At 40.4% G+C, this 24,321-nt stretch overlaps 1 protein-coding gene and 1 non-coding gene across 2 annotated transcripts in view; both read left to right on the forward strand.

The window, feature by feature from the left end:
• Positions 1 to 227: 227 nt before the first annotated feature.
• WDR43 (WD repeat domain 43) overlaps positions 228 to 24,321 on the forward strand; it is a 59,512-nt gene continuing 35,418 nt past the window's right edge. The window contains exons 1-6 of the mRNA XM_049903049.1: positions 228 to 492; positions 7,590 to 7,727; positions 12,022 to 12,143; positions 17,654 to 17,774; positions 18,735 to 18,874; positions 23,381 to 23,483. Coding sequence (XP_049759006.1) covers positions 268 to 492; positions 7,590 to 7,727; positions 12,022 to 12,143; positions 17,654 to 17,774; positions 18,735 to 18,874; positions 23,381 to 23,483 — 849 coding nt within the window. The 5' untranslated portion in view covers positions 228 to 267. The remainder of the gene's footprint in view (positions 493 to 7,589; positions 7,728 to 12,021; positions 12,144 to 17,653; positions 17,775 to 18,734; positions 18,875 to 23,380; positions 23,484 to 24,321) is intronic.
• LOC126087617 (small nucleolar RNA SNORD53/SNORD92) lies at positions 18,351 to 18,434 on the forward strand. The gene has a single exon (XR_007519797.1). It is a non-coding gene; the product is annotated as a small nucleolar RNA SNORD53/SNORD92 (small nucleolar RNA).

A 24,321-nucleotide genomic window follows, 5' to 3' on the forward strand; every position in this document is an offset into this window, starting at 1 on the left:
CTTGCATTTTTTGTTTTTAAGGAACAGGCTCTACATTCTACAGTCACGTTCCTCCACAAGTTCCCTCCCTTCCAGCACAACTTAGCAAACGGCCCCATAGGGCCACCGTTCACAAAGTGGGCCCGCCCAACGCTGGCCTGCGTTGCGAAGAGCCACTCCTTCGGCTCCCTGCGCTCCCTCCGTCCCGTTTCCTTCCTTCAGGCCCCGCCCCGCGCCAGTGCGCCTGCGCCCGGACGAACACGTGGCTGACGCGGAGCCAGAGCAGCAATGGCGGCGGGCGGCGGAGGTAGCGGCGACCCACTGTCTCCGGCGGGGGTCCCTTGTGCCTTCTCCCCGCAAAGCCAGGCCTACTTTGCTTTGGCCTCTACAGACGGTCACCTGCGAGTATGGGAGACAGGCAACAATCGGCTGCACCAGGAGTACGTGCCTTCCGCGCACCTCAGCGGTACCTGCACCTGCCTGGCCTGGGCGCCAGCGCGGCTGCAGGCCAAGGTAAAGCGCGCAGGACAGCGAGGGGCGGGCGCCCGCCTGGGCTCGGCCTTAGTGCCCCCCCGCTCGGCGGCGCGTGGCCCGATATGGCGCGTGGCCTCCGCGGCCCGGGGGCGAGGAGGCACGGAGCGCGGCGGCGGCGAAGCAGACTGGGCCCGTGCGCTCAGCCCCATGTGCGGCCTGTCGGGAGTGCCGCGGGACAGGGCGAGGCCCGATCCAGCGGGCCTTGGACCGGAGTTCATCCGACGGACTCCGTGCGGTTTGCGCCCCACTGTTGCCCGGACATGTCGCCATGTTCGCCACGGGCCCTGGCCCCCCAGCGCCGCTTCCTCTTGCCGGCTTCGCTTACCAGCATGCACCCATCAGAGCCCTGGCGGTTGACAGAGCCCCGTCTTGGGGCTATTGTACTCTTTTCCGACTGCGACCCAGCTCATCGGCTTTGCCTGGGCACTTGGGATGAACAAGTCTGTTTCCTTGTTTCCGAACACCCCCTCCCCACCCCCCCCGCACCGAGTGCCGGCTCACCACGTGTTCTCTTTCATGTTCAGATCGTGGGACTCTAACTCTTGAAACTCTTGACTGTCCCAGGCTCCTTTCTATTCTCAAGCTTTGAACCTTCTTGCATGTAGGGTATGTAGGTAAAATGAAGTATTTGTTTGACTTACTGAATGTGAGTCCAGGTTAAGTTTCCTGTAGATGGGTAGCTGCTGAGTTAGGGAAGGTTTTCACACTGATAGGGACCATCTCAGGTAAGATGCCATTCAGTGTTGAGTCACTGGACTACATCTGCCCTAACTCACGCACGTGGTAACTGCAGCTTTAGAGGAGCCGACTGAACCACTCCAAAGTAATTTGGAGGCATCAGGTATTGTGAGGTGTGTAGCGTTTATCAGTAACCATGTTGAAAACTTGAAAAATGAGTATTTAGGATAGATCTTACTCCATCGACTACTCTAGGGAAAGTTCTGCTAAAGTTTTTGGGTTGGGACTAGGAATACATCAAACTTGCTATACTTTATTGAATATTTAGATTTTTTTTTTTAAGATTTTAAGCTAGATTTTTAAAATTCTAGATGAAGTGACTTCTGTTGAGTGATGGAAGAAACTTATCAGGGCTCTTGAATCAAGCACACAAAATGAGACTTTTTAAAAAAAAATCATAGTTGTCATTATTAAAATTAGAGCGCTGTGCTTTTTTTTTTTCTTCCCAAAGTTGTTTGCTGTGTTTGTATCTTAACAGGCCTGTAAAGTGGAAGTAACAGCAATGCTGAGAGGGAAACACTGGGTAGTGGTTAGGTGCGTGGACCCAGCCTAGACTGCTTATGCTTTGAGTCCAGGCTCTGCTTGATGGTAGTTAAGTGTGCCGGTATTTCCCCATTTGTAGGAAGAGGATAATACTACCCACTTTATAGAGTGGTTGTAAGGTTAACGTATCAATATAATACATAAGCCACTTAGGATAGCTCTTGATGCATAAGCGCTGTAAGTGTCCATTATTGTTGTTGTTACTAACATCCTGTATTTGTATGGTGAACTCTACAAAGTGATGGGGAAGAAGCTTTGTTACCTTGTTTGAGCAGAGGAAACCAAGGCTCTGGAGAACTAAGCAACTTGCCTAAAGCCAAAAATGAAACCAGAACTAGAGTTCAGGTCTTCAGAGCTCAGGTTTTGGTTATCTGCAATGAAATTAGGTTGGCAAAATGTCGCCTGCTTCGCTTTTCTGATGACTTACAATTACATTGTATACCCCAGCAGTGGAACTTTTGCCTAATCCTAAATTTTCTGTTGAAAATCATTCTTTTGGATTGATAAGTAGAAAAATAACTGGATTTGTATCATAACTAGGATTCCTGTTTCAAACTTGGTTTTGTCATATTGAGCTAGTAACGTTAATTTGGGGCATCATTTGAAAAATGAGTTGGGCCACATTTAAAAAAAAGTTTTTGTAGATTTCAGTATCCATATACCTTTACTTTCTCATTTTATCCACACAACCCTATGAAATGTCCTGAAATGATTGCTTTTTTAAAGATTGAAAATCAGAACTAAGAAAGATTAAATGTCTTGAACAAAGCCTTAATAACTAGTAAAGTAGCCGTGGCCAGTAGTGTCATAGTACTCTGACTCCTTGTCCAGTGCCCTAACCCTTTTACCTTACATCTTGAGTCACAGTACTGAGAGCTGGAAGGAAAATAGAGACACCAAGTCCTCATCATCTGGGAATGTATCCTCCTGGAGCATCAGTTTTACTTGAAAATTAGGGAGAGAAGTGTTTTTTCTGTATTAGAACAAACTTGCTTAAGTGTTACGGAATATAATGAAAGTCACATGATTTTTAAAGATAGAAAATGAAGAGTCTCTTGTAGCAACTGCTTCAAGCTCTGCTTCCAGGTTCCTGGCTATGTTCCTTGCCACTTAAGGTTTCAGATACCCTCATCTCATTTAAATCCTTCCTTTTGTTTTGACATCATTGAGTCTCAAAGGATGTTATTCTGAAACCTGTAGTCCCTGCATCTCGTTAAACCAAACCAAATCCGTTGCTGTTGAGTTGATCTGACTCATAGCGACCCTGTAGGACAGAGTAGAACTGCCCCATAGAGTTTCCAAGGAGCGCCTGGTGGATTCGAACTGTTGACCCTTTGGTTAGCAGCCATAGCACTTAACCACTACACCACCAGGGTTCCTGAAATGCAGATGATACCACCTCCTTTTGGGGCCCTTGGAGGATTAAACGAGGCAGTGTCTATGAATGGTGGATTATGGCCTGGCATGTAGTAATGTAGTAAGTGCCCAATAAATGTTAGTTGTTGTTATTGAATGAATCAGTGAATGTTCTACCTGGCTCATTTTATCATTTAATGCTACATTCCTAAATGTAATTCAGTTTGTAAGTGAATCCTGTATGCTGGTCAGTAATTGACAATTTGCCATCCAAGTATATAGAATGTGTTGAAGGCATTCTTATCAGTGGAGAAAAATGAATTTGTGTTGGGTTTCTTGGGTAATGGGTTAAGGCAGTGTTTTATAAATGTTTTGAAAATTAGATTGTTGTTTTTTGTTCTTAGTCACAGAATGATTATAATACTTTGCATTTATGCCACAGGAGTTTTAGAGGGTTTTCGCATAGCCAGGTGAGCATTCCATTCGTTGATGGAGCTGGGGGGAGGAGGAATTCTGGTGGAGACAAGAAAATAATCTAGGAAGGTGCAAGGATACAGATTGATAGACTGTAGATGGATGCTGTTTTTAGAGCTCCTCAGGTTTATGTATGTAAACTGAGGCTGAAATGTTAAATGACATGCCAAAGCCACGCAGCAGGTGACTCAACCACCCAGGAATTGACCCTGCTATATCACTGCCCCTAAGTCCCTCCCTACACACACACACACCCCCACACACACCCACCCACCCACACATGCACACACCCACCCACACCCCAGTGGAGAAACACCCTGTCTACTCGGCTGCCTCAGTGAATATGTGCTGCTTTTCTGTCACTGCAGTTGAGATGACCCCACACAGCTCAGTACTTGTTGAAGCACATGGCTTTTCACACGTTGGACTGGACAAGTGTGTTAGCATTATGGGTGTTTTTAGGAAAAATCTGAATTGAGTATTCCCACTTCAATCTGTTAGAGATGTGTTTCTGTACAGTGCACTGTCCTGAGGTCTCTCCAGTATTGAAGCTTCAGAAGAAGGTAAAGTTTGTAGATTAGATCCCATTGGCAGATATAGAAGCTTCTGTGTATTAGAATATAATTGTTCTGGTATAAATTTTGTATGTAATAATATGTAAAAGGCACAGGTTTTGTTTACTGTTAACCATGAAACTTAAATGCCAGACTAAGTGGCAGTAGAAGAGGCCCACATGGAGTCACTGTGAGTTGGCATCACCTCGAGGGCAACTGGTTTTTTGTTTTTTGAATTTGCAGAATGAAACTTAAAACTGCCTTATTTTTCAGTGTGTAAAACCCATTGCTGTCCAGTCGATTCCGACTACTAGCGACCCTAGAGGTCAGTACTTTTTACAAGGAGGTTTGGATACATTAGTGGCTTGTGAAATTGGTAACACTGTAGTAGGTTGTGATAGCGTTAGAAAAAATGAAATAGAGTAGAAGATATTATCCGCATATTAGCACATGGTAAGGGTAAGTATTTTTCTGTGAAGTTTGTTTCAGTTACATACATATGTTTTTGTGAGTGTGTGTATTGGCTGTCTGTGTAAACTCTTCTTACTGTGGGGTCTCAGTCTAGAAGTCTTTGTTCTGGACAGTTACTGATCAAGTACACACCTCTTATCAGCTGGATGTGCTTTTTGTCTTGTGTGTCTTCACCTCCTCTGTCCTAGCTGCTTTGATAAATCATGCAGATGTGCCATTCCGACTACTCAGCCTTCTGATTGATTGCCTTCTGGATCAAATGCTGATAAGCTTCCTCAGGCAGGTATTTTGGTAATTATCGCTTAACCCATTCAGTCCTTCACCGCGGAAAAGACTCCGTAGTCTTAACAAATCACACACCCTTTTAGCCTTCAGCCTTGGTGCCTTCAGGAGCTGAGACTTTCCAATCTTAACATGTAAACTAAGTTTTTAGCCTACCTTTTTCATTAATTAGTATATTTAGTTGTATAATTAATGTGCACATGTTATTGTGCTAGACACATTGGCAGAAACAAAAACGAGTCTGATAAAGACAATTCAGACTCACCGTGTCTGTAATGCAGAGTATGACTTGTGCCATGTGAGAAAGAAGAGGTTTTTTTTTTTTTGGAGGAGATAGTATCGAGGTGGATCTCTAAGCATGGATAGGGTTTTTAACCAGTAAAAATTGAGGTGAGTAGGAAAAGGACCCTCCAGGTGGAGGGAAAAGCGAGGTGGAAAGTGTGTGTGTTTGGGGGAGTGTACTGTAAGGATGAAACGGGAGATACAGCTGGAAAAGAAGGTGGGTTGGAGGTAAATTGCGGATGCTTAGAGGAGTTGATACTGATTTACTCTTCTCTGGGGAGTCACTGAAGTTTTTTCATCATAGGAGGTTAACAGGTTCAGATAGCAGACGTCGACAGAAGTCTGTTAAAATCTATATTCTAATCATCAGTAGCACTAAACTTTTCTTTTCAGAAATATTGAGTAAGGGATAATATTTAAAATATTAGATTTCACTAAAGCACATTGGTTATATAAACTTTTGATCTGGCAATGTGTTACGTGTTTAGACATGCTCACCTTGCTGAATGGGAAGTTTAAAAAAGAGATCGTTCCACCCTGAGAAAACATGTGAGTCAGTAGTTTGAAGTTCAGTTAATTAATTAATTGAATTATTATTTAAAGTTAGACCAGTAAGCCTGAAAGTTGGGCATAGATCCTGTGGATACTCCTTCCTTCCCTTGCTTGCGTTTACCAAAAAATGTCAAGAAGTTGCTGACAGGGACTTTGTGGCTTTGACTACTGTGATGCTTGATTTGAAAAGAATTTTTGTCCTTTTTAGTGCAAATTCAAATCTGTAGTAAACCATAGACATATTTGGGCCCACTGTTATTCACACATTGAGAAACGTCAGTTGAGATAATTTCTGTTTGATTTTAAAAAACAAAGAGTAGAAATATTTTCTAGATTCTTTCAGAGAAGACTTTTCTGATGAGGTTAACATACTTTCCTTTGTGACTACTTCCCTTCTCCTTGGCTGAGATAGGAGTTTGTGCAGCAGCCATTACCCACGGGGGTCATTCAGAGGTGGCTTTTAGAAATTCATGTGAACTGACAGTGGGACTAGGGCACTCTCTGTGCTAAAGCTTCAGTGTTTCAAGCAAATTAATTGTTACTGATGAGACCTGCAGACTTCTTTATACTTTGGCTTTTAATTGTAACTTCTCTGGATCTATTAATTAGATACATTTTCAGGATTATTTTTCCTGTATGCAAAAGGTACCTGACTTTTTTTTGTTAAATGTTTTTACTTTTTGTTGGTCTATGTCTAATAAATCAAAGTCTTCAAATGTAACATTCCCATAAAATAACTAAAAGGGAAAAAAAGAGAAATGACTTATAAATATGCTCTGCTATCTTTGTACGTTGATAACGTTGCAGGTTTTCATTGGTGATTCCTGGGCTGGGCAGATTTTTATGTGTCCTGGGCTGCTTTTTTGTGCTGTGGAGCAATGATCCTGCAGTATTAAGAAAATGTTCTTTTTTCTGAGGTATTGGTCTGTTTTACATTTACGAATGGATGTTTTAGAACTTCTTTATGCTAAAATGTGTAGTCTGGGGTGCTTTAATTAAAAAAAAAACTCAAACATGTGGAAGAGACGTTCTGAAATTGTAAATAATTTTTCAGTGTCTGTAAACTGAATGTAGTGCTCTTAAGTTGTGATCATTGATTTTCTTTTTGAAAGTTACCATTTGTTACTATCACTTTTAAAATCAGTCAAAAAAGCCTTGTGGCACTTGTCACTGTCTTGAAACTTGTTTCTCTTATGCCATAGAAGCGCCAAGCCAGCATGGAACTCCCAACCCAGCCCTCGATCAGTAACTAGAGCAACTTCTCCCATGCTTGCCCTCAGCCTTTCTGCTAGGTGCAGCTGTTTGTTGACTCAAATGGAAGTAAACGCGTGTTTATAAATGCTAAGACATTCGAACCCACTTCTCTGGGTTTTTAAGCTAGAAAGAAGGAAGAGATTTAGGGGACCCAAAGGGAAGAGCTGTCTGCTCGGGCATGGCAGTGTGATCCCTCTGTCTGGGTGCTGGAGGTTGCACTTGGACCTGTCGGGGTGGGTGGCTTCTGAGAAGTGGAGGCAGCAGTGAGGTGCTGAACCTATCATACCATGCTCTCCTGTTTGCCTTCTTCCAGAGGGGTAGGAGACAGGATGCAGAATGGTGAGCTCCTGCTTTTCCCGTGGAAGTGCTATTCTTTTTTTTTTTTTTTTTCCTGTACGTCGTGAGAAAGAAGTCACCTGGGAAGATGTTCCCCCACCGACCACCCCTTTAAAAAGTGTTTCTGAGTATCAGTCTCATTTCTTTTATGGGCTAATGAACATTCACACTTGTGCATTAATGATGTTTTAGTGTTTGAAATACTAAATGAAAAACTTTGTTCTTTTTTCCTAGGAAAGTCCCCAGAGGAAAAAAAGGAAATCAGAAGCTATAGGAACAAGTGACCAGGTTGACTTGTTGGCTCTTGGTACTGCAGTTGGTAGCATTTTATTATATAGCACAGTAAAAGGAGAGTTACACAGTAAATTAATAGTAAGTATATATGTGTATATATATATTTTATACATAAAAATAAGAAAGGGAAACTCATAATTAGAGTTATATTAAAAACAAAGCACTTCAGAGTGTGCTGTAGGATCTGTGCTAGAGAGGCATCCTTCTGCCCCTTCTGCGTGTAAAGTATTGAATAGTAATATTTGGTAACATAGCCCTCATAGGTCAGACACTGTTGTAGGTACTTTAGTTAATCTTCACAACAGTACTAATAGGGGGATCCTGTTATTATCCCCAATTTATGGGAGGGTAATTGAGGGGTTAAGTACCATACTATCCTAAGGTTACACAGTTGTTAACTTCTAGAGCAAGATGTTGAACTAGAAGTTTGGTTCCCGAGTTTTGGGTTCTGGCCGTACTTTCCATCGCAGTGCTGTCCAATAGAACTCTTGGTGGTGATGGAAATGTTCTGAATCTGTGTTGTCCATTGCAGTAACCTCTAGCCACATGTGGCTGTTGAGTACTTCAGATGTGGCTGGTATGACTGAGGAACTGAATTTTAATGCAATTTAATTCTGATTTGATTAAATAGCCACATGCAGCTAGTGAATACCGTGTTGGACAGCACAGCTCTACCACTCCTCGGGCAGCCTCGTTGGATGCTGGCAGTCATCAGTAAAGTTTGGATAATATCTACCTCACTAGCTTGCAGTGAGGACTAACTGAAATAACATTGAAAGTACTCTTTAAGTTGAAGATCTTATGGAAATTTAAGTGGTTTTTAGTCTGGGAAAGAAGAGAACTGGATTTTATCTTCTGATAATTACTCATCACCCTTTTAAATCTTTCCCGCCTCTTCTATTACTCCTGTTAAACTGTACCCCAGATTCCTAAAGCCAAGCAAAAAAGTAGATTCTGGGAAGAAGAATGGATTGAAAGCAGTTTGTGGCTGTATGCCTTCTTTCCTTGTTCTTTCTTGTGTTTAAACTTCCCACATTGAGGCTGGTTTTATAGCCTGAGAGTGCCAGTATCACTTAGAGCCTGGTTGGTAGCAGAAACCACCTTAATTATTTGAAGAGAGAATTTAACGTGAAGAATTGCTAATGAGGCTTCAAGTAAAAAAGGGTAAAAAATCTCTAAGGCAACTGCAGGAATCAGCTCCTCACGTTTAGGGCTAGGGGAACAAAGGAAGGGGTTGGAATTATTAAAACTTAAGCGGAGGAGCACTGTAGGGCTGAAACTCAGATCTCTTAGGAAGAAGTGGTGCTCTGTTGGTGCTACTGTTCTTGAGACGTGACCCCGTGGATTTGGGGTCCAGACCTCTGTGGAGGAGCCTGCAGCTGCCTGGAACTGATATCTCTGAAGGGATATCAGTTTTTCCAAGTGTTGAAAAAATTGCACATTGGGTTTAGCGGCTATTGGAGGCAATTGTTGCTGCTGGGGTGAAAAACATTGTTGGGGTGATGCAAATGAGGCAGTAAGGACCAAGTCCTGTGTTCTCCTCGAGCGTTCATAGTCTCCCTCTTGCATCCCTTATTGGCAGAGCTTACTAGGGTAGGGATCCAGCTGGCAAAGCAGAAACGTGGATTGCAGAGTTTCAGCACCAACATCACAGAGCAGTGTAAAGAAGGGTGGATTTGGCACTGCGCCAGCCACTTACATGGCATACTTTGTTTCAGGCAATATCTATGACAATATGTTTTTGTTGTTCACTGGAGTTGTGTGTAGACTATGTATGAATAAAACAAATAATTTTTCTCATAGAAAATTTAGAACCACATAAAGTTGAAAAGGGAAAAAACTTATACCTAAATCTATCACCAAGACACCGGTAGTTAATAGTTTGCGTATTTCTTTGTTTTATGTGCGTGTTTAAAAAATATGATTGGGTTCTGTCTGTGGATTTTGTACCCTGATTTTTTTCATTAAAAACAGGCAGTATATTTTCATAAGCAGTTTTCATATTTGTCAAAAACTAGTTATAAGCATTTTTTAATGACTGCCTAAAATTCCACTGAATTGGATAGTCCATTGGTTAGTTTTTGACCGTTTAGGTGGCTTCTAAATTTTTTTGTTGTTAGAAGACAATGAATGTTTTTCTTTTCTTACCTGAGTTCCCTGACTACTAACTTGTAATTACTGAGTCAAAGGGTTTCAGCATTAAGGCTCTTTATACGCCATATAAAAATACTTCCCAAAGAGTTTTCCTTATTTGTACTTATATCAGCAGTGGAAGGAGGGTGTGGTGGTAGTTGTCATCAAGTCGATTCTGGAAAGGTACCTGTATTTTAATAGTATTATGCCACCATTGAATATTCTCTAGAACAGTAGTGACAACAGCAAACCCCAGCTAATTTGGTAGATGAATTTTTTTTTCTGGTTTTAAATATGCATTTAAATATGTTTTTATGTTAAAGATTATAACAGTAATATATATAGCTGTAACAAAATTCAGCAGTATATACAGCAAGACAGGAATTTTGCATTACTCCTCCCTCCTCTCCTCCAAGTTGAGTGTGGTCCTCACCTGAGGTCTTACCCACTGTAGTTTAGAGCTTGTCCTTTGATTTGGTCAGTCCTCTTTGATTAGCAGGCACCCGACGTTCTGTGCTGCAGGCAGGATACTTAGAGAGCCTAGAACTTCTTTTCAGATTGTTTCAGCACCTCACTGGATTATAAATACATCTTTAACAGGGATGAATTTATCAAAAGGAGCTGTGAGGGTAAGGGTGAGGCGTGGTGGGCTTGTGTGGTGAAGCAGAAAGAGAGTAGGCTTAGGAGCTAGACTGTACTGACGTTGCATTAGTTACATGATCATGGGTAAAGTAAGTTCTTGTGTCTTAAGTGGATATTATACAGTCCTCCTGGCATGACTTTAATAAGATTGAGAAATAATACGTTGAAAGTACCTAGAGCAGTGCCTAGAATGGAGTTGATATTTAGTAAGTTTGTTGAATAAGTATGTTAATGAATGAGTGAACATGGTGCCAAATTGCCTTAGAAAAGTATACTAATTTTCACTGCTCCCAGCAGTGTTTTGTTCTGTCGTACATAGGATCACTGAGTCGGAACCAACTTGACAGCACCTAACAAACAACAAGCAGTGTATTATAGTGCTGTTTGTCCTGTAACTTCACCAGCATGTGTGTTATAATGCTAAACAAATTGTTAGGTGAAGAGACTGAAAATGCTACTATGTTTTGCTTTATATTTCTTTGATGACTCACAAGTTTGAGTATTTTAATGTATTTTCTTACCAAGTTCTTTTTATGAAATTTGTTTTTTATCCTTTGTTCAGTGCACGTGTGTGTGTTCTTTGAGTAGACAGCCGATGAGAGGGGATGGTACGTTCATTGAATGTAACATTTTGAATTTTTTTTTCTTTTGAAGTGAGAACAGTCTATTTGAAATAGCATCACTGATTTTGAATTACAACTTTACTTTTATCCTTAGCTTAAACTTGTTGCCATCAAGTCGATTGTGACTCATAGTGATTGTATAGGACAGGGTAGGACTGCCCCATAGGGTTTCCAAGGAGTGGCTAGTGGATTCGAACTGCTGACCTTTTGGTTAGCAGCCAAGGTTTTAACCACTGTGCCACCAGGGCTCCAATATCCTTAGCTTAGATATGTATGTAGTGGTGGTCCATTGTATGTGTATTTAATCCATGTGAATTGAGGTAGAAAAAGTAAAAATAATACTTGCTTACAGTGTAGGTGATTCAGCACCTCATTCTGCTTAGAGGGTTTGTCCTGGATTGAGTGTGAAATGAGAGACTTGAATTTGCCCTTCTCCAGTTCGTGTCTCCATTCCTGTGTGTCTCTTAGTGGGTGAGCATCTTCCAATTCTGAGTATGTTTATTGTTCATGTGGCATGATTCATAACATAAGGGAATATTTAATGTCTACTTGAAGAAACAGTGATTTCTTTCTTGAGAGGCGGTTTGGTGCCCTTTTAAAAGGGATTTCCAAGGGTATTTTTGACTAGACATGATTTTCGTCTTAAGCGTTGACTTTTTAACTCTACTGTCTTCATCGTAGGTCATAAACTTTTTGCCGTTATACATAAAATATTTTGTCACACCTAGAGCTGGCATTTGCATCAAAAGCAAATGGCATTTAGGACTAGTATACTTTGACTTAAGATGTTTTCAGTAGGGAAGGGAAAGTTAACATTTTGAAGTTCTAGCCCCCATTTTTGATGTTGGAAAACTAAAATGGATAGATGTAGCTTAAGGCCATTTTAATTAACAGTTTGGTAATGATTCCAGGTTTATGTTACATAGGATACATTTTATTTTTTGCTTTAATCTTTTTTCCCCCTAAATCTGTAGAGCGGTGGACATGACAACAAAGTCAATTGTATACAGTGGCATCAAGACAATGGCTATTTGTATAGTTGTTCAGATGATAAGCATATTGTGGAATGGAATGCACAGACATGCAGAGTAAAGTGGTGAGTAACGTTGATGGTTCTGTGGTATGGGGGGTAACGTAAGCTTGAATAAGGTTATAGATTCTGTTCTCAAGGAACTTGTAATCAAATTGGACATGCAAGATTTCAATATATAAAAGAGTAAAATAATGGTATAAGACATGCCGTAAGACAACATGTGATTACCAGTAGTAGCGTGCTGAGAAGGCCTGGTGGAAGAGAAAGCATTTCAGTTGGGCTTTCTAGGATAGATAAGATTTGGATAGAAGAGGGTCAGAGAATGTTTTCAAGGGTAGGGAAAGGAGGGTGGGAACATGGCAAGAGCATAGGCTGGGAGACAGGGAAGTGAAAGATTTACTTGAAACTGAGAATTTAAACTAGGGGCGTATTTGGAAATAATGGCTGGTAGAGGATATGGTTGTCTTAAGAGCCTGGCATTAAGTGTCATGGATAAAAATATCTCCATTTATCCCCATTTACTTGGAGCAGAAATTTGAACATTGATGGCCTGTCAGAAACACCTGCAGATTCTGCAGGAGGGCTGGGGTGGGGCCTATGCAACTGTATTTTGAAAAAGTTGTCTGGATAAGAGTTCACAAAGTCAGGTCCTTTTCATAGTGACTGGTGATGTTCAAGGCACTGTTGGGCATGTTATTTACTTAATCAGCACTATGAGGTGAAAGATCTGTATTTTACAGTTGAGAAATAGGTTAAATAAGAGCCCGAGCTCTGGTTCTCTAAGCTATGCTACTTCAGTTTCATCCTTAGCTTCTCCTCCCAGAGAACAGTCTTTACTGGTCTTCAGATGCACACCCTTCTGTGGTTCTGCCCCCTTGCCCCCATGTTGTCCTGCCTTAAATATCCTTCTTTCTGTGGCTACCCTTTTTTTTTTTTTGTTAGTCAGAGTAAACTATAAAAAGTCAAATAGCTCAACAGGAATTTCCATCCTACCTTACTGTCTCCAGTACCTTGTCCTTAGTGGTAACCACTGGTGATTGCTCTAGCTTTTCTGTAGGTATTTACCTCTATGCTTCTAAATAACATTCTTAGGCTGCTGGTAATTGATCTTGTTTTCCATTTTAGGTATTATCTATTGATATCTACAGTTCTCACTCCTTCCCCACTCCTTGTCCTCTTAATATCACAGCTTTTGGCCAAGCAGTATTTATTGTTTACATTATGACTGAAGTATTGTTACAGCTGAGCCTTGGACTGTATTAGGTTTATGTTTTCTTTTTGGTACAAATTTTTGCTTTTCCTGGGGTTTGTCATTGCCCAATTTTTTGTTTGCTTAGCACTATGGTTCTTCTAGCCATAGTCTTTGTAACTCCCACCAAATGACTAGATGAGACTATACAAATGAAGTGCTTATAGCCCCCCAAGGGGATTGGATAACTTAATATAAATAAGGTGCATGGCACCCTTGTGGGGGTAAGACCATACAAATAAAATATATAGAACCCTAATGAAGGGATTGATTAGTTTTGCAGTTCCATTAGGCTTAAAAGAGAGCCAATTCCAGAGCAGAGGGGGGACCTCATGACCATCAAGAAAGAAGAGCCAGAAGTAGAATGTGTCCTTTAGACTTGGGATCCCTGTACTGAGAACCTCCCAGATCCAGGAGACGTAGAGCAAGAGCTTTAACCTTGGTGACAGCTTGAGACAGCGAGAAGCAGTGGCAGAGAGATAGCAGCAGAGGCAACAAAACCAGGGGACTGGCAGGAGGTGGCGCAGTGGGCTTCCCAGCCTACGGAGTGAGAAAGCTGAGTGCCTTCGGGCAGGAGGCTTACTGGCAGAGTGGGGTACCTCTGAGTACTTGGTGGAGCTAGGCTTACCCCCCCCATGGAGCAAGAGCGCCTTCATGCTGAGGCTTGCTGGTGGAGCGTGGTGCTTCCAAACAGTTACCAAAAGAGCTAAAACGCTTTGTAAAGCTTGAGCAAGGGAGCGACCAGGCCTGCCCAAGAGGACCGAGCTGCTGAGGTCCAGAGAGAGGCCTACCTGCGGCACAGCTGAGAAGAGGCTGTCCTGCTGATGAAGAACTGTATCCTGAGCGTTTCTGAACCTGGCTTGTAGCCTGTTACTTCCCTAGTACTCTGTGAGTTCTTTGTGGCCATTGCAGTGAATTATCAAACCAAGCAGAGAAGTAGAGAGTGCCACGGGAGGGACAAGATGATGTCAGAATTGGTTAAAAAAAAAAAAAGTTGGAGAGTGGAGGCATGTCTGACCTCTGCCTCATAGCAGTCAACCATGGGCTGTTGATCTTGATTCTCCTCCCGCCTTGTCAAGTTAGAGGAGGTCAGACGCCTCCCCTACCACGCCATTTTTACAAGTTTTGTATATGTTGTTAGGTGCCATTGAGTTATCTGCAACTCAGCAACCCCATGTGACAGAGTAGAAGTGCCTCATAGAATTTTCTAGGCTGTAGTCTTTACGGAGGAGCCCTGGTGGCGCAGTGGTTAAGTGCTTGGCTGCTAACCAAAAGGTCAGCAATTCAAACCTACCAGCTGCTCTGAAGGAGAAAGATGTGACAGCTTGCTTCCGTAAAGATTACAGCTCTGGAAACCCTGTGGGGCAGTTCTGTTCTGTCCTAAAGGGTTCCTATGAGTCAGAATCGACTGAAAGGCCGTGGGTTTTAATCTTTAGGGAAGCAAATCTCCAGGTCTTTGTCCTGCGGAGCCACTGGGTAGTTCAAACTGCCAACTTTTTGGTTAGCAGCTGAGTGCTTACAAGTTTGCGCCTTCAAGGCTCCTCGGTTTTGTATATAACTATCATTAATTCATTCTTGCTCCGACAATTGTGTAAATCTCAGTTATTTTCAAACATGTCAGTTATTCAGCCGGTTTTTAAAAATTTTATTGGTGGGCTTTTCTGCCTGCTTCCTTTTTCTACTGGTTATACTCCAGGTCTGCTGAACAGCGATTGTCCTGGGATTTCCTTTCACCATCATCCTGAAAATCCAGGAGCCCTATTTCCTGGGTCCCATTTTTCTCTGTTGGTTTACTCTACCCTTTTGGTTGAATGCATCATCTGGTAGCATCCTGTATGGGTGGTAAATGTTTTCAGATTTTGCTTGTCTGCTAATGTCTTCATTTCACCTTCTCACTTGATATTTATTGATAGTTTGAGGGTATAGAACTTTAGGTTGAAATAGTTCTAGGATTTTGAAGGCATTGTTCCGTTGTGTTATTTTTAGCTTACAGTGTTAATTATACTTAACATTTTAAACTTTCCTGTGCCTTCTTCTTTAACTAATGAATTACATTGGCACTTGATGGGACCATTCGTCAGGAAATTTGTTCTTCATTTTTCTTGCACCACTTAAATTTGATCACTTCAGCCCTGTTGTTTTCTCCTTTCTCCAGCACTACGTATGCTATTTGGATGTTTTCTGTATCTCCTGTACTGACCCTTTCAGTTTCTTAATTCTTTTATTTTCTTTTTTGTTCTGTTACCTGGAAGATTTCCTTAAATTTCATCTTCCAACCTTCTATTAAAAAAATCTCCTTAAATATTTTATTTATAGTAATATTTCATATTATATTTACTTTTGAAATTGTATATTTTCAATTTCTAGGAGCTATTTGTATCCTCTAATTTTTCTTTTTATTGCATCATGTTTCTTTGATGTATGTAATATCTTCTAATTCTCTGAGGATATTAATTATAGGATTTAAAGTTTTTTTTCTCTTGTTCCTTATATCATCTCCCTTTTGAAGGTGTTTTTGGTTTGATTTTGATCTCTGTCTTTCATGTTGAAGGCATCCTTCAGATGACTTGCAGAGATCCTTGGCTGTCTGTTGCTGTTTGAAGAAAGCATTAAAAAGCTCTTTGGAAGGGCTGTGTGTGGGTGTGGCTTGTCAACTGTGTTAGGCTTCATTTGCGTCATTGGGACGCCTTCAAATGTCAGTATGTGGGTCCTTTCTCTGGAGCCAGTCACGTTTTTCAGAGAGGAATCGTCTAACCTAGTGCTGTTTTAGCTTTAATGTGCATATGCTTGTACATCACTTGTGCAACTCTGATTCACTAAGTCTTAGCTGGGGCTTGAGATTCTGTAGCTCCCAGGTGATGTTGATGCAGGAGAGCTACACTTTGAGTTGCAAGGCATTTCATCTGGGTGGTAGGGAGATGATAGGGTGGTGGGGTTGCCTCTCTGCTGGCATTCTCAGAGCTGAGTGGGGAAGTAGATCCAGGAAGTTTGTTAGCCTTCTCAAGGTTGGGTGGTGACCATGCCTGTCTTTTGTATATGTATATACACGCACACATACGTATATATATTTTTTTCTTTTGGGATAATGTGACGGTTGAAGCTATGTGACTCGATGAGATACGATGTAAGAAGTTTTTTTTTTTTAACCTAAATTGGCAAAAAATTTAGGAACAGGTGAAGGTAAAGGAAATACATTCTCATACATTATTGTTGAATTTTCTTGATTACTAGTGAGGTTGATTATTTTCATATTAGTTGACAATTTGTATTTCTAATGAATTGCATGCTTATATCCTTGTCTAATTTTACTTTTGAGTTATCTTTCTTAACGAATTTATGTATTTTCAGTATTAATGTTTTGTCTGTAATATGTATTTTTGCTATTTTTCCTAGCCTTTTACTTGTACTTTAATTCCATGATTCATTACAGAAGTTTTATGTAATTAAATCGGGTCTTTTTTTCTTTATGATTTCTGGGTTGTTATTGCTTTAGAAAACCTTACCCTAAGATTATAAATAACATCCCCCTATATATTCTTCTGATACTTTAATTCTTTTAAATCAATTAATTTTTTGTGTGTGTAGTGTAAGATACTTTGTTTTTCCAAATGACTAATTTGACATATTCCAACGTGACTGACAGAACAATACCTTTTCTTCTACTCTAGAATTGCTGCCTTTTGGTAATGAGTTTCCTACTGTTATTTCTTGATTTTATAAGTGGATAGTTGAGCTCCCTGTTGCCCATAGCAGCATTAATTACGTGCAACGAACTGCAAAGACTTAACGTCTAATCATATTTGAGGTATTAAAAAGGGATCATCTATGCCTAATTAACTTGGCCCTATCAGATGGGGACTTATCTGTGTGTATTTGGGCTAGAAATAGTCTTTCTCGACTGTATCTTGAGAAATTATATATGTTGCTAAGCTTCAAGAGAATGCAGGGAACACGTTGGGGGTAGGATAGACTTGTAAAGGTCCAGCCACTCTGGCAGTTTCCTGGGCGTTAACACAACCTGTGTTACGGGTCACAGGATACACCAAGTCCTCATTTTACATTCCTGTAACTCTTACCCACCCGTTTCCTGATACCCCTTGAGAATCTTTATCCTCAAGGGTGATCCCTCTGGGTCAAGAGAAACCCACTGGGGAGGCTTTACTCTAGTATTGTCCAGGGTTAGTTATATGGCACAAGCTTTTAGGGAATGCGGTTTGGCATAGAACCTTAGGTGGTATTTTTAAGGCTTAGTTTGTTTATTTGTTTTGTATGCTCTGAGTAAAGGTTTCCCTCATTGAAATTTTTGTTTTTCTTCTCAATACAGCAAATGGAAAGGTGACAATAGCAGCGTCAGTTCCCTGTGTATCAGCCCGGATGGAAAGATGTTGCTTTCTGCTGGTCGAACAATCAAGTTATGGGTTTTGGAGACCAAAGAAGTCTACAGAGTGAGTGAATCAAATTAGTTGCAAGCATAGTAAAATCTCAGTCATATAGAGTAAATATGGAGAAAGGCAGAAATCTGAGCCATGGGGTATTGTTTAAGGATGTAATTTCTTTATTTACAAGTATATCGATTAGTAGAATTAATACACAAAACTTAGCTTATTAGTCTGTTTTATTGATGTTAAACATTCACATTCATTGGAAAAATGAATAGAACAGATAAATAAAATTTGAACTAAAAACCTTTTACTCTGATGTGATTACTGTAACTTGCATCTAGCATTTTGTCCACTTACAGTATTTAAATGCAGAGCTTTATTGTTGCCATTGCATCAGTGCCAACTCATCCTGACCCCGTGTATGCAGAGTAGAACTGCTCCACAGGATTTTCAAGGCTGTGACTTTTCAGAAGCAGGTCACCAGGCCTGTCTTTCAAGGCACCATGTTTACTTGGGTGGGTTCTAACTGCCAACCTTTCGGCTAGTAGTTGAGCGCTTAACCATTTGTGCCACTCAGATTTAGTACTGTATTTTTCGAGAAGGAAAACAAATTTTAGTTGAGGGGTTGCTAAACTTATGGTGCTGTGATGATGCCTTAAAATTGTGGTTTCGACTCACTGAGAGTAAATGAAGACCTACAATTCCTTGGCTGTGTCTGAGCACCCAAAGTATCCCTTTAAATATAGAATTAAGTGACTCTTTAACTCAGAATTGAAAGAAATAGGGACTGTGTGGGGTATAGTCATAGGAGGTAGGAGGAACATCTCAATTTTTAGTATTCTCAGTTTTTTTTTAAGTAAGGGGAACATACCAAGTAACCTCAGTTGTTAAATTTAACTGTTACCTTTAGTCTGGAGTCCTGCTTTCAGGTATGTATCACATGTGTCTTGTTTATGATACATATGGACTCTTACTGCTTTGAATCCATCCTGTCAAGACTAAATGAGATTTCGCTTTCTCTAGCACTTCACAGGACATGCGACGCCAGTTTCATCACTTATGTTCACTACTATCAGACCTCCTAATGAGAGCCAACCCTTTGATGGAATTACAGGTCTTTATTTCTTATCTGGAGCAGTACATGACCGGTTACTTAATATCTGGTATGTAGTCTTTTTTTTTTTTAGTCTTTTAGATTGGGGAGGTAGTTTTACCTTGATGACCCTGTCATTTGGTTACGTGGCTGTTTTACATGGTTATTGTAAATATGAGTATGAAACCTGTTTTATTGTATTTAATGTTGGATTTATATTAACTTGTAGTAAACAATTGAGCCTGCCTGAAAACGTCTTATGAGAAAAATGAAGGGCATTGCATAATGTAGTCTCCTCTGTGCTTGTTTAGAGGTATAGTTGACTGAATCTTTTTGTGGCTAGGTAATTTAAAAATAGCTTTTGTTTATTTAAATAGGAAAACATTTGATTTTGTTGAAAAGAAATAGGTGGTGCCACGTTGGGATAATGAACTGATGTCCATTTATTGATCGTTAAGTTCCTTGGTGTGCCTGAGAATTCCCAGTAACCCTTTTTTGTAGTAGTTTCTATTACTAATTCCTTTTTAAACTATTTTTAAAAGTAAAAAATAGTTTCAACATTAAAGAAAATTTATGAAATATAAGAAGAACAATTTTCTTGGATTTTTTGACATCATCTGATGGCGAAGTTGACTTTTTTTTTAAACCTGCTGTTCATAGACAAAATAAGTATGTATAGTGTTTGAAGAGATTTTGAAAACAGAAGTAGTTTCTTATCTTAGTAATGATTAGTTGAACATGCTCTTGGTTATATAAAGTTACTATGAATTTATACCAAATACTCATTTAGAAGTGGGAATCATAAAACACTTATTCCTTAAAAAATAGTTGTATGGGGAAAGGTTCATGATACAAAATGTGTACCTCTGTTCACCTTTAAAACCACCTGCTAGCCCATAGTTTCTGGTGATACTTCTCCTAATCAAGTTGATTTGATTTTGTTTCATGTCTTTTAGTTCTAGAGGCTTTATCACTATGTAAGAAATTAATAATGTCAGAAAGCTAAAATCTGCCATCAAGATCTCCCGACATTACTGAGGTGCTTCAGTTGTAAATACTTCACCTCTTTGGCTTCCTAGTATGAAAGGGTTTCCAGCTACAAAATTTCTTTCTCTAAAAGAAGAGTTTGACTTCTATTTTGTAAGAGCCTGAAAATAGAATCTTTTATACCTGGAACTTCTGTTAACCGGAGAATAAATTTAAAAAGCAAACAAATTTAGAACCCATATTGCAAGGCTACCTGACAAGACCATTTGTGAAGCTCTACAGACTCAGTGAGTTGGTGGGTAGAGTATGTCTGAGGTTTCCTGGTAGCCACCTTTGAAGAGCATATTTCTGTAAGAAAATAACATTTGAAGGTTTCTTGCTTCTGACTTGAAGGTTCTGGTCAGAAGACAAAAGAATGCAGCGATGTATTTCATAGTTATAGATGAATCTGTCTATAGTGTCCTGAGTTTCCATGTTACTATAAGGAGATAGTACTATCTTTATACGGTGGTCTAAAGGCAGTGATTTTGAACATGGATAGTGTGTGACTTCATGTTAGAATGAATTTTGTTTTATTAGGAATTTAGTTTGTGTGAAAACATTTAAACCTGTTGCTGTCGAGTCAATTCTGACTCATAGCGACCCTATAGGACAGAGTAAAACTGCCCCATAGGGCTCCCAAGGCTCTAATCTTTATAGATGCAGACTGCCACATCTTTCTCCCGTGGATGGATGGTGGGTTCAAACCACTGACCTTTTGTTTAGCAGCTGAGCACTTAACCACTGCACCACTAGGCTCCTGATGAAAACATTGGAAGTTCATCAAATCAACTCATAATTTTCTTCCAGACACAAAATATCGGAACATTATTTAGTGGTGAATATATGAAGTCTTACTAGTTGATAAAAAAGGAACTGATTTTGAATCATGCTTGTAAGCTATGTTATTACTTGTTCTTTATTTTTATCTTGCGGTGCAATGGATCACTTTTTTATGGCCTTATTGGCCATGGTTTTGTAACTCCCAGCAAATGATTGGATGGGATTATGCAAATAAGGTGCATATGGCTCACCTAGGGGATTGGACAGCTTTCTAAATAATGCAGTAAGGTTCACAGCATGCTTGTGGGCATGAGACCATGCAAATAAGGTGTATGGAACCCTAATGAGGGCACTGGTCAGTTTTGCCATCCTGCTAGGCTTAAAGTGAGCAGTCCCAGAGGTGGAAAGGAGTGACCTTACTACCTCCCAGAAGAAGAGATGGGAGCAGAGCGTGTCCTTTGGATCCAGGGTCCCTGGCCTGAGAACCTCCTAGACCCAGGAGACAGAGAGCTGTAACACTGAAGATGACATGAGACAGCAAGAAGTGACGGCAAAGAACTGGCAGCAGCAGAACTAGGAAACCAGTTTGAGACGGCCAGTGAGCTTCCTGGCCCATGGAGCAAGGTGGCAGTGGTGGGAGTGCTGACCCACGGAGTGAGAGAGCTTAAGAGCCTTTGGGCAGAAGGCTTCCTGGTGGAGTGGGGTGGCTCTGGGCACTTGCTGGTGGAGCTGGGTCGCAGACCCAGGGAACAAGAGAGCTGAGCACCTTCGGGCCGAGGCTCACTGGCAGAGTAGGGTGCCCCTGGGCACTTACTGGCAGAGCTAAAGAGCTTCGTAACACTTGGCTGAGTAGGGCAGAGGCTGAGTCGAGAGCTAGAGAGAGGCCTGCCTGCAGGTACAGCTGAGAAGCTGTTCTGACCAAAGAAGTGTATCCCGAGTTGTTCCTGATTCTGAATTGTAACCTGTTATTCCCTAATAAACCCCATAACTGTGAGTATGATCTGTGAGTTCTGTGTGGCCATTGCAGTGAACTAGTGAACGCAGCAGAGAAATAGAGAGTGCTGTGGGAGGGATGGCTGGTGTCAGAATCGGTACAAAGTTTGGAGGATGGAGGTGTGTCTGACTTCGCTTTGTAGGAATCACGCACAGGCTGATGCTGATAGTGATTGTGATTCTCCTTCCCACTTGTGAAGTTAGAGGAGGAAGTCCGATGCCCCAGTGCCAGCACTTTTACATCTTTATTTAACAGCTTTATTGAGGTATAATTGACATACAAGAAACTGCACATATGTGTACAATTTGATAAGTTTCAACATACGTATATACCACTGAAACCATAACCACAATCAAGATAATAAACATACGCATTGCTCCAAAGAATTTGCTCTTGTTCCTCCATAATCCTTCCTACCCCAGCCTCCAGACTTGTTTATAATTCCGGGTCATTACAAATGTTGCTGTGGACGTTTATGTACAAGTCTTTGTATGGGCATTTTTTCATTTCTCTTCGGTAAATCTTCAGAGTGTAATGGCTGAATCATGCGGTAGGTACCTTATACATTTAACTTTTGAAGAAATAGCCAGATTCTTGGTAGTTGTACCATTTTACGTTCCCTCCAGCAATGGATGAGATGCCAGTGTCTCCACGTCTTCACCAACACTTGGTATGGTTATTTAATTTTAGCCATTCTAAAAGGTGTGTTTTAATTTAATTTCCTAATGGCTAATAAGAAGACCCGGTGGCTCAGTGGTTAAAGCACCTGGCTGCTAACCCAAAGGTCAGCAGTTTGAATCCACTAGCTGTTCTATGGGGTAGTTCTACTCTGTCCTATTGGGTCACTGTGAGTCAGAATCAACTCGATGGCTGTGAGTTTGGTTGGTTTTAGAATGGCCAGTATTTTGAGTCTTATGTGCTTACTTGCCCTCTGGATATGTTTTTTAATGAAGTAGCTGTCCAGATATTTTTGCACATTTTTTAATTGAGTTATTTTTGAGGTTTGAGAGTTGTGTATATATTCTGAATTATCAGATTTATGCTTTGCAAATACTTTTTTGTTGTCAGGGGTTTGTCTTTAATTCTTTAACAGTGTCTTTTGAAAAGCAGAAGTTCTTAGTTTTGATGAAGTCCAGATCATGTTTACAAATCTTTGTCTGACCCAAGGTTATGAAAATTTTCTCTTCGATTTTATAGTTTTAGTTTTCGTTTAGTAGTCATACGGTCTGTTTTGGGTTAGTTTTTATATATACTGTAAGGACTGCATTGAAGTTCATGTTTTTGCATTCTGGATATGCAAAGACTAGATTCGGTACAATCTTGGTCAAAATCCGACGTGGCTTTTTTGTAGAAATTGAAAAATTGATTCGAAAATCAAATGGAAATGCTAAGGACACAGACTGTCCAAAACAACTTTGAAGATGAACAAAGCTGGAGTACTAACATAGCCTCATTTCAAGACTTACTGTCAAGCTACAGTAATGCAGACCAGTATGGTATTGACATCAAGATGGACAAATAGATGAGTGGGAAGAATATAGAATGCTATGCATTCTTGAACTCTGCCACAGATTAATGCTTTTCTTTTTTTCCAAGTACTACATACTATATGGTAGTGACATGAACACACCTCTTATTTTGATCTTTGTCATCTTATGTAGGTGAAAACCCTACTGGAAGTCTAATGCTGTGATCTCTATCCCTTAGGTGCTTGCTTTTTTTTTTTTTTTTTTAAATCTGTTTCATCATCTAATTACTGGTTTTGTTATCTAGGCAGGTCCGGTCAGAGAAAAAAGAAAAGAATGCGGTGATGTCTTTCACAGTCACAGATGAACCGGTCTATATTGACCTGACTTTGTCAGAAAACAAAGAAGAGGTAAATGGCTCAATTTTTGAGAATTTGTTTTTGGATTTTATAAGCGTTATTTTTTTTTTAAATCAGAGTTTTGATGATTTAACAATGCATCGGGAAAGAGGGGTCATGAGGGTGTAACAGCAAAATACAGCAAAAGCCTTTTTTTTTTTCTTTTTTAAGTAATATTTTATTGTGTTTTTGTTGAAGGTTTACACATTAGATTCCCATTCAACAGTTTCTGTACAACTTTCTCAGTTGTTCCCGTTGGTTACATTCTTCACAATGCGTGAACATTCTCATTTCCGTTCCAGTTGTTCCGTTGCCATTAATCTAGTTTCCCTGCCCCCTTACACGCTCATCCCTGTTTTAAAGTTATTGTTGACAGTTTGGTCTCACAGAGATCTAGATTTTGTAAAGAAGCACAGTACTCACAGGTGGTACTGTTTGTGAGCCAGTGTGTTATTTAGCTAAAAGGTAACCTCAGGAGCTAGTTTTTGTTCAAGGTTTAAAGAATATCTCAGGGCAGTAGTCTTTGTAGACTACTTCAGTCTCACCTGGCCCAGTGAGTCTGTTTTGTATTTTTTTCAAATGGAATTTGAGGTTTTATTCCACGTTTTTCTCCCATTCTATTAGGGTCCATCTATTGTGGCCCTGATCAGAATGGTTAGTGGTGGTAGCTGGGCACCATCTAGCTCTTTCGGTCTCAGTGTAAATGATTTAGGCTGTGGTTTGTGTAGACTGTTAGTTCTGTAGACTAGTTTCTTCTTTGAGTGTTGGGTTTCCTTCTATCTCTTTTGTTCTGAATGACTAGAGACCAATAGTTTCATCTTACATGGTTGAACAAAAATCTTTTTTAACT

This window comes from Elephas maximus, chromosome 12, assembly GCF_024166365.1.
Source record: "Elephas maximus indicus isolate mEleMax1 chromosome 12, mEleMax1 primary haplotype, whole genome shotgun sequence".
NCBI lineage: Eukaryota > Metazoa > Chordata > Mammalia > Proboscidea > Elephantidae > Elephas > Elephas maximus.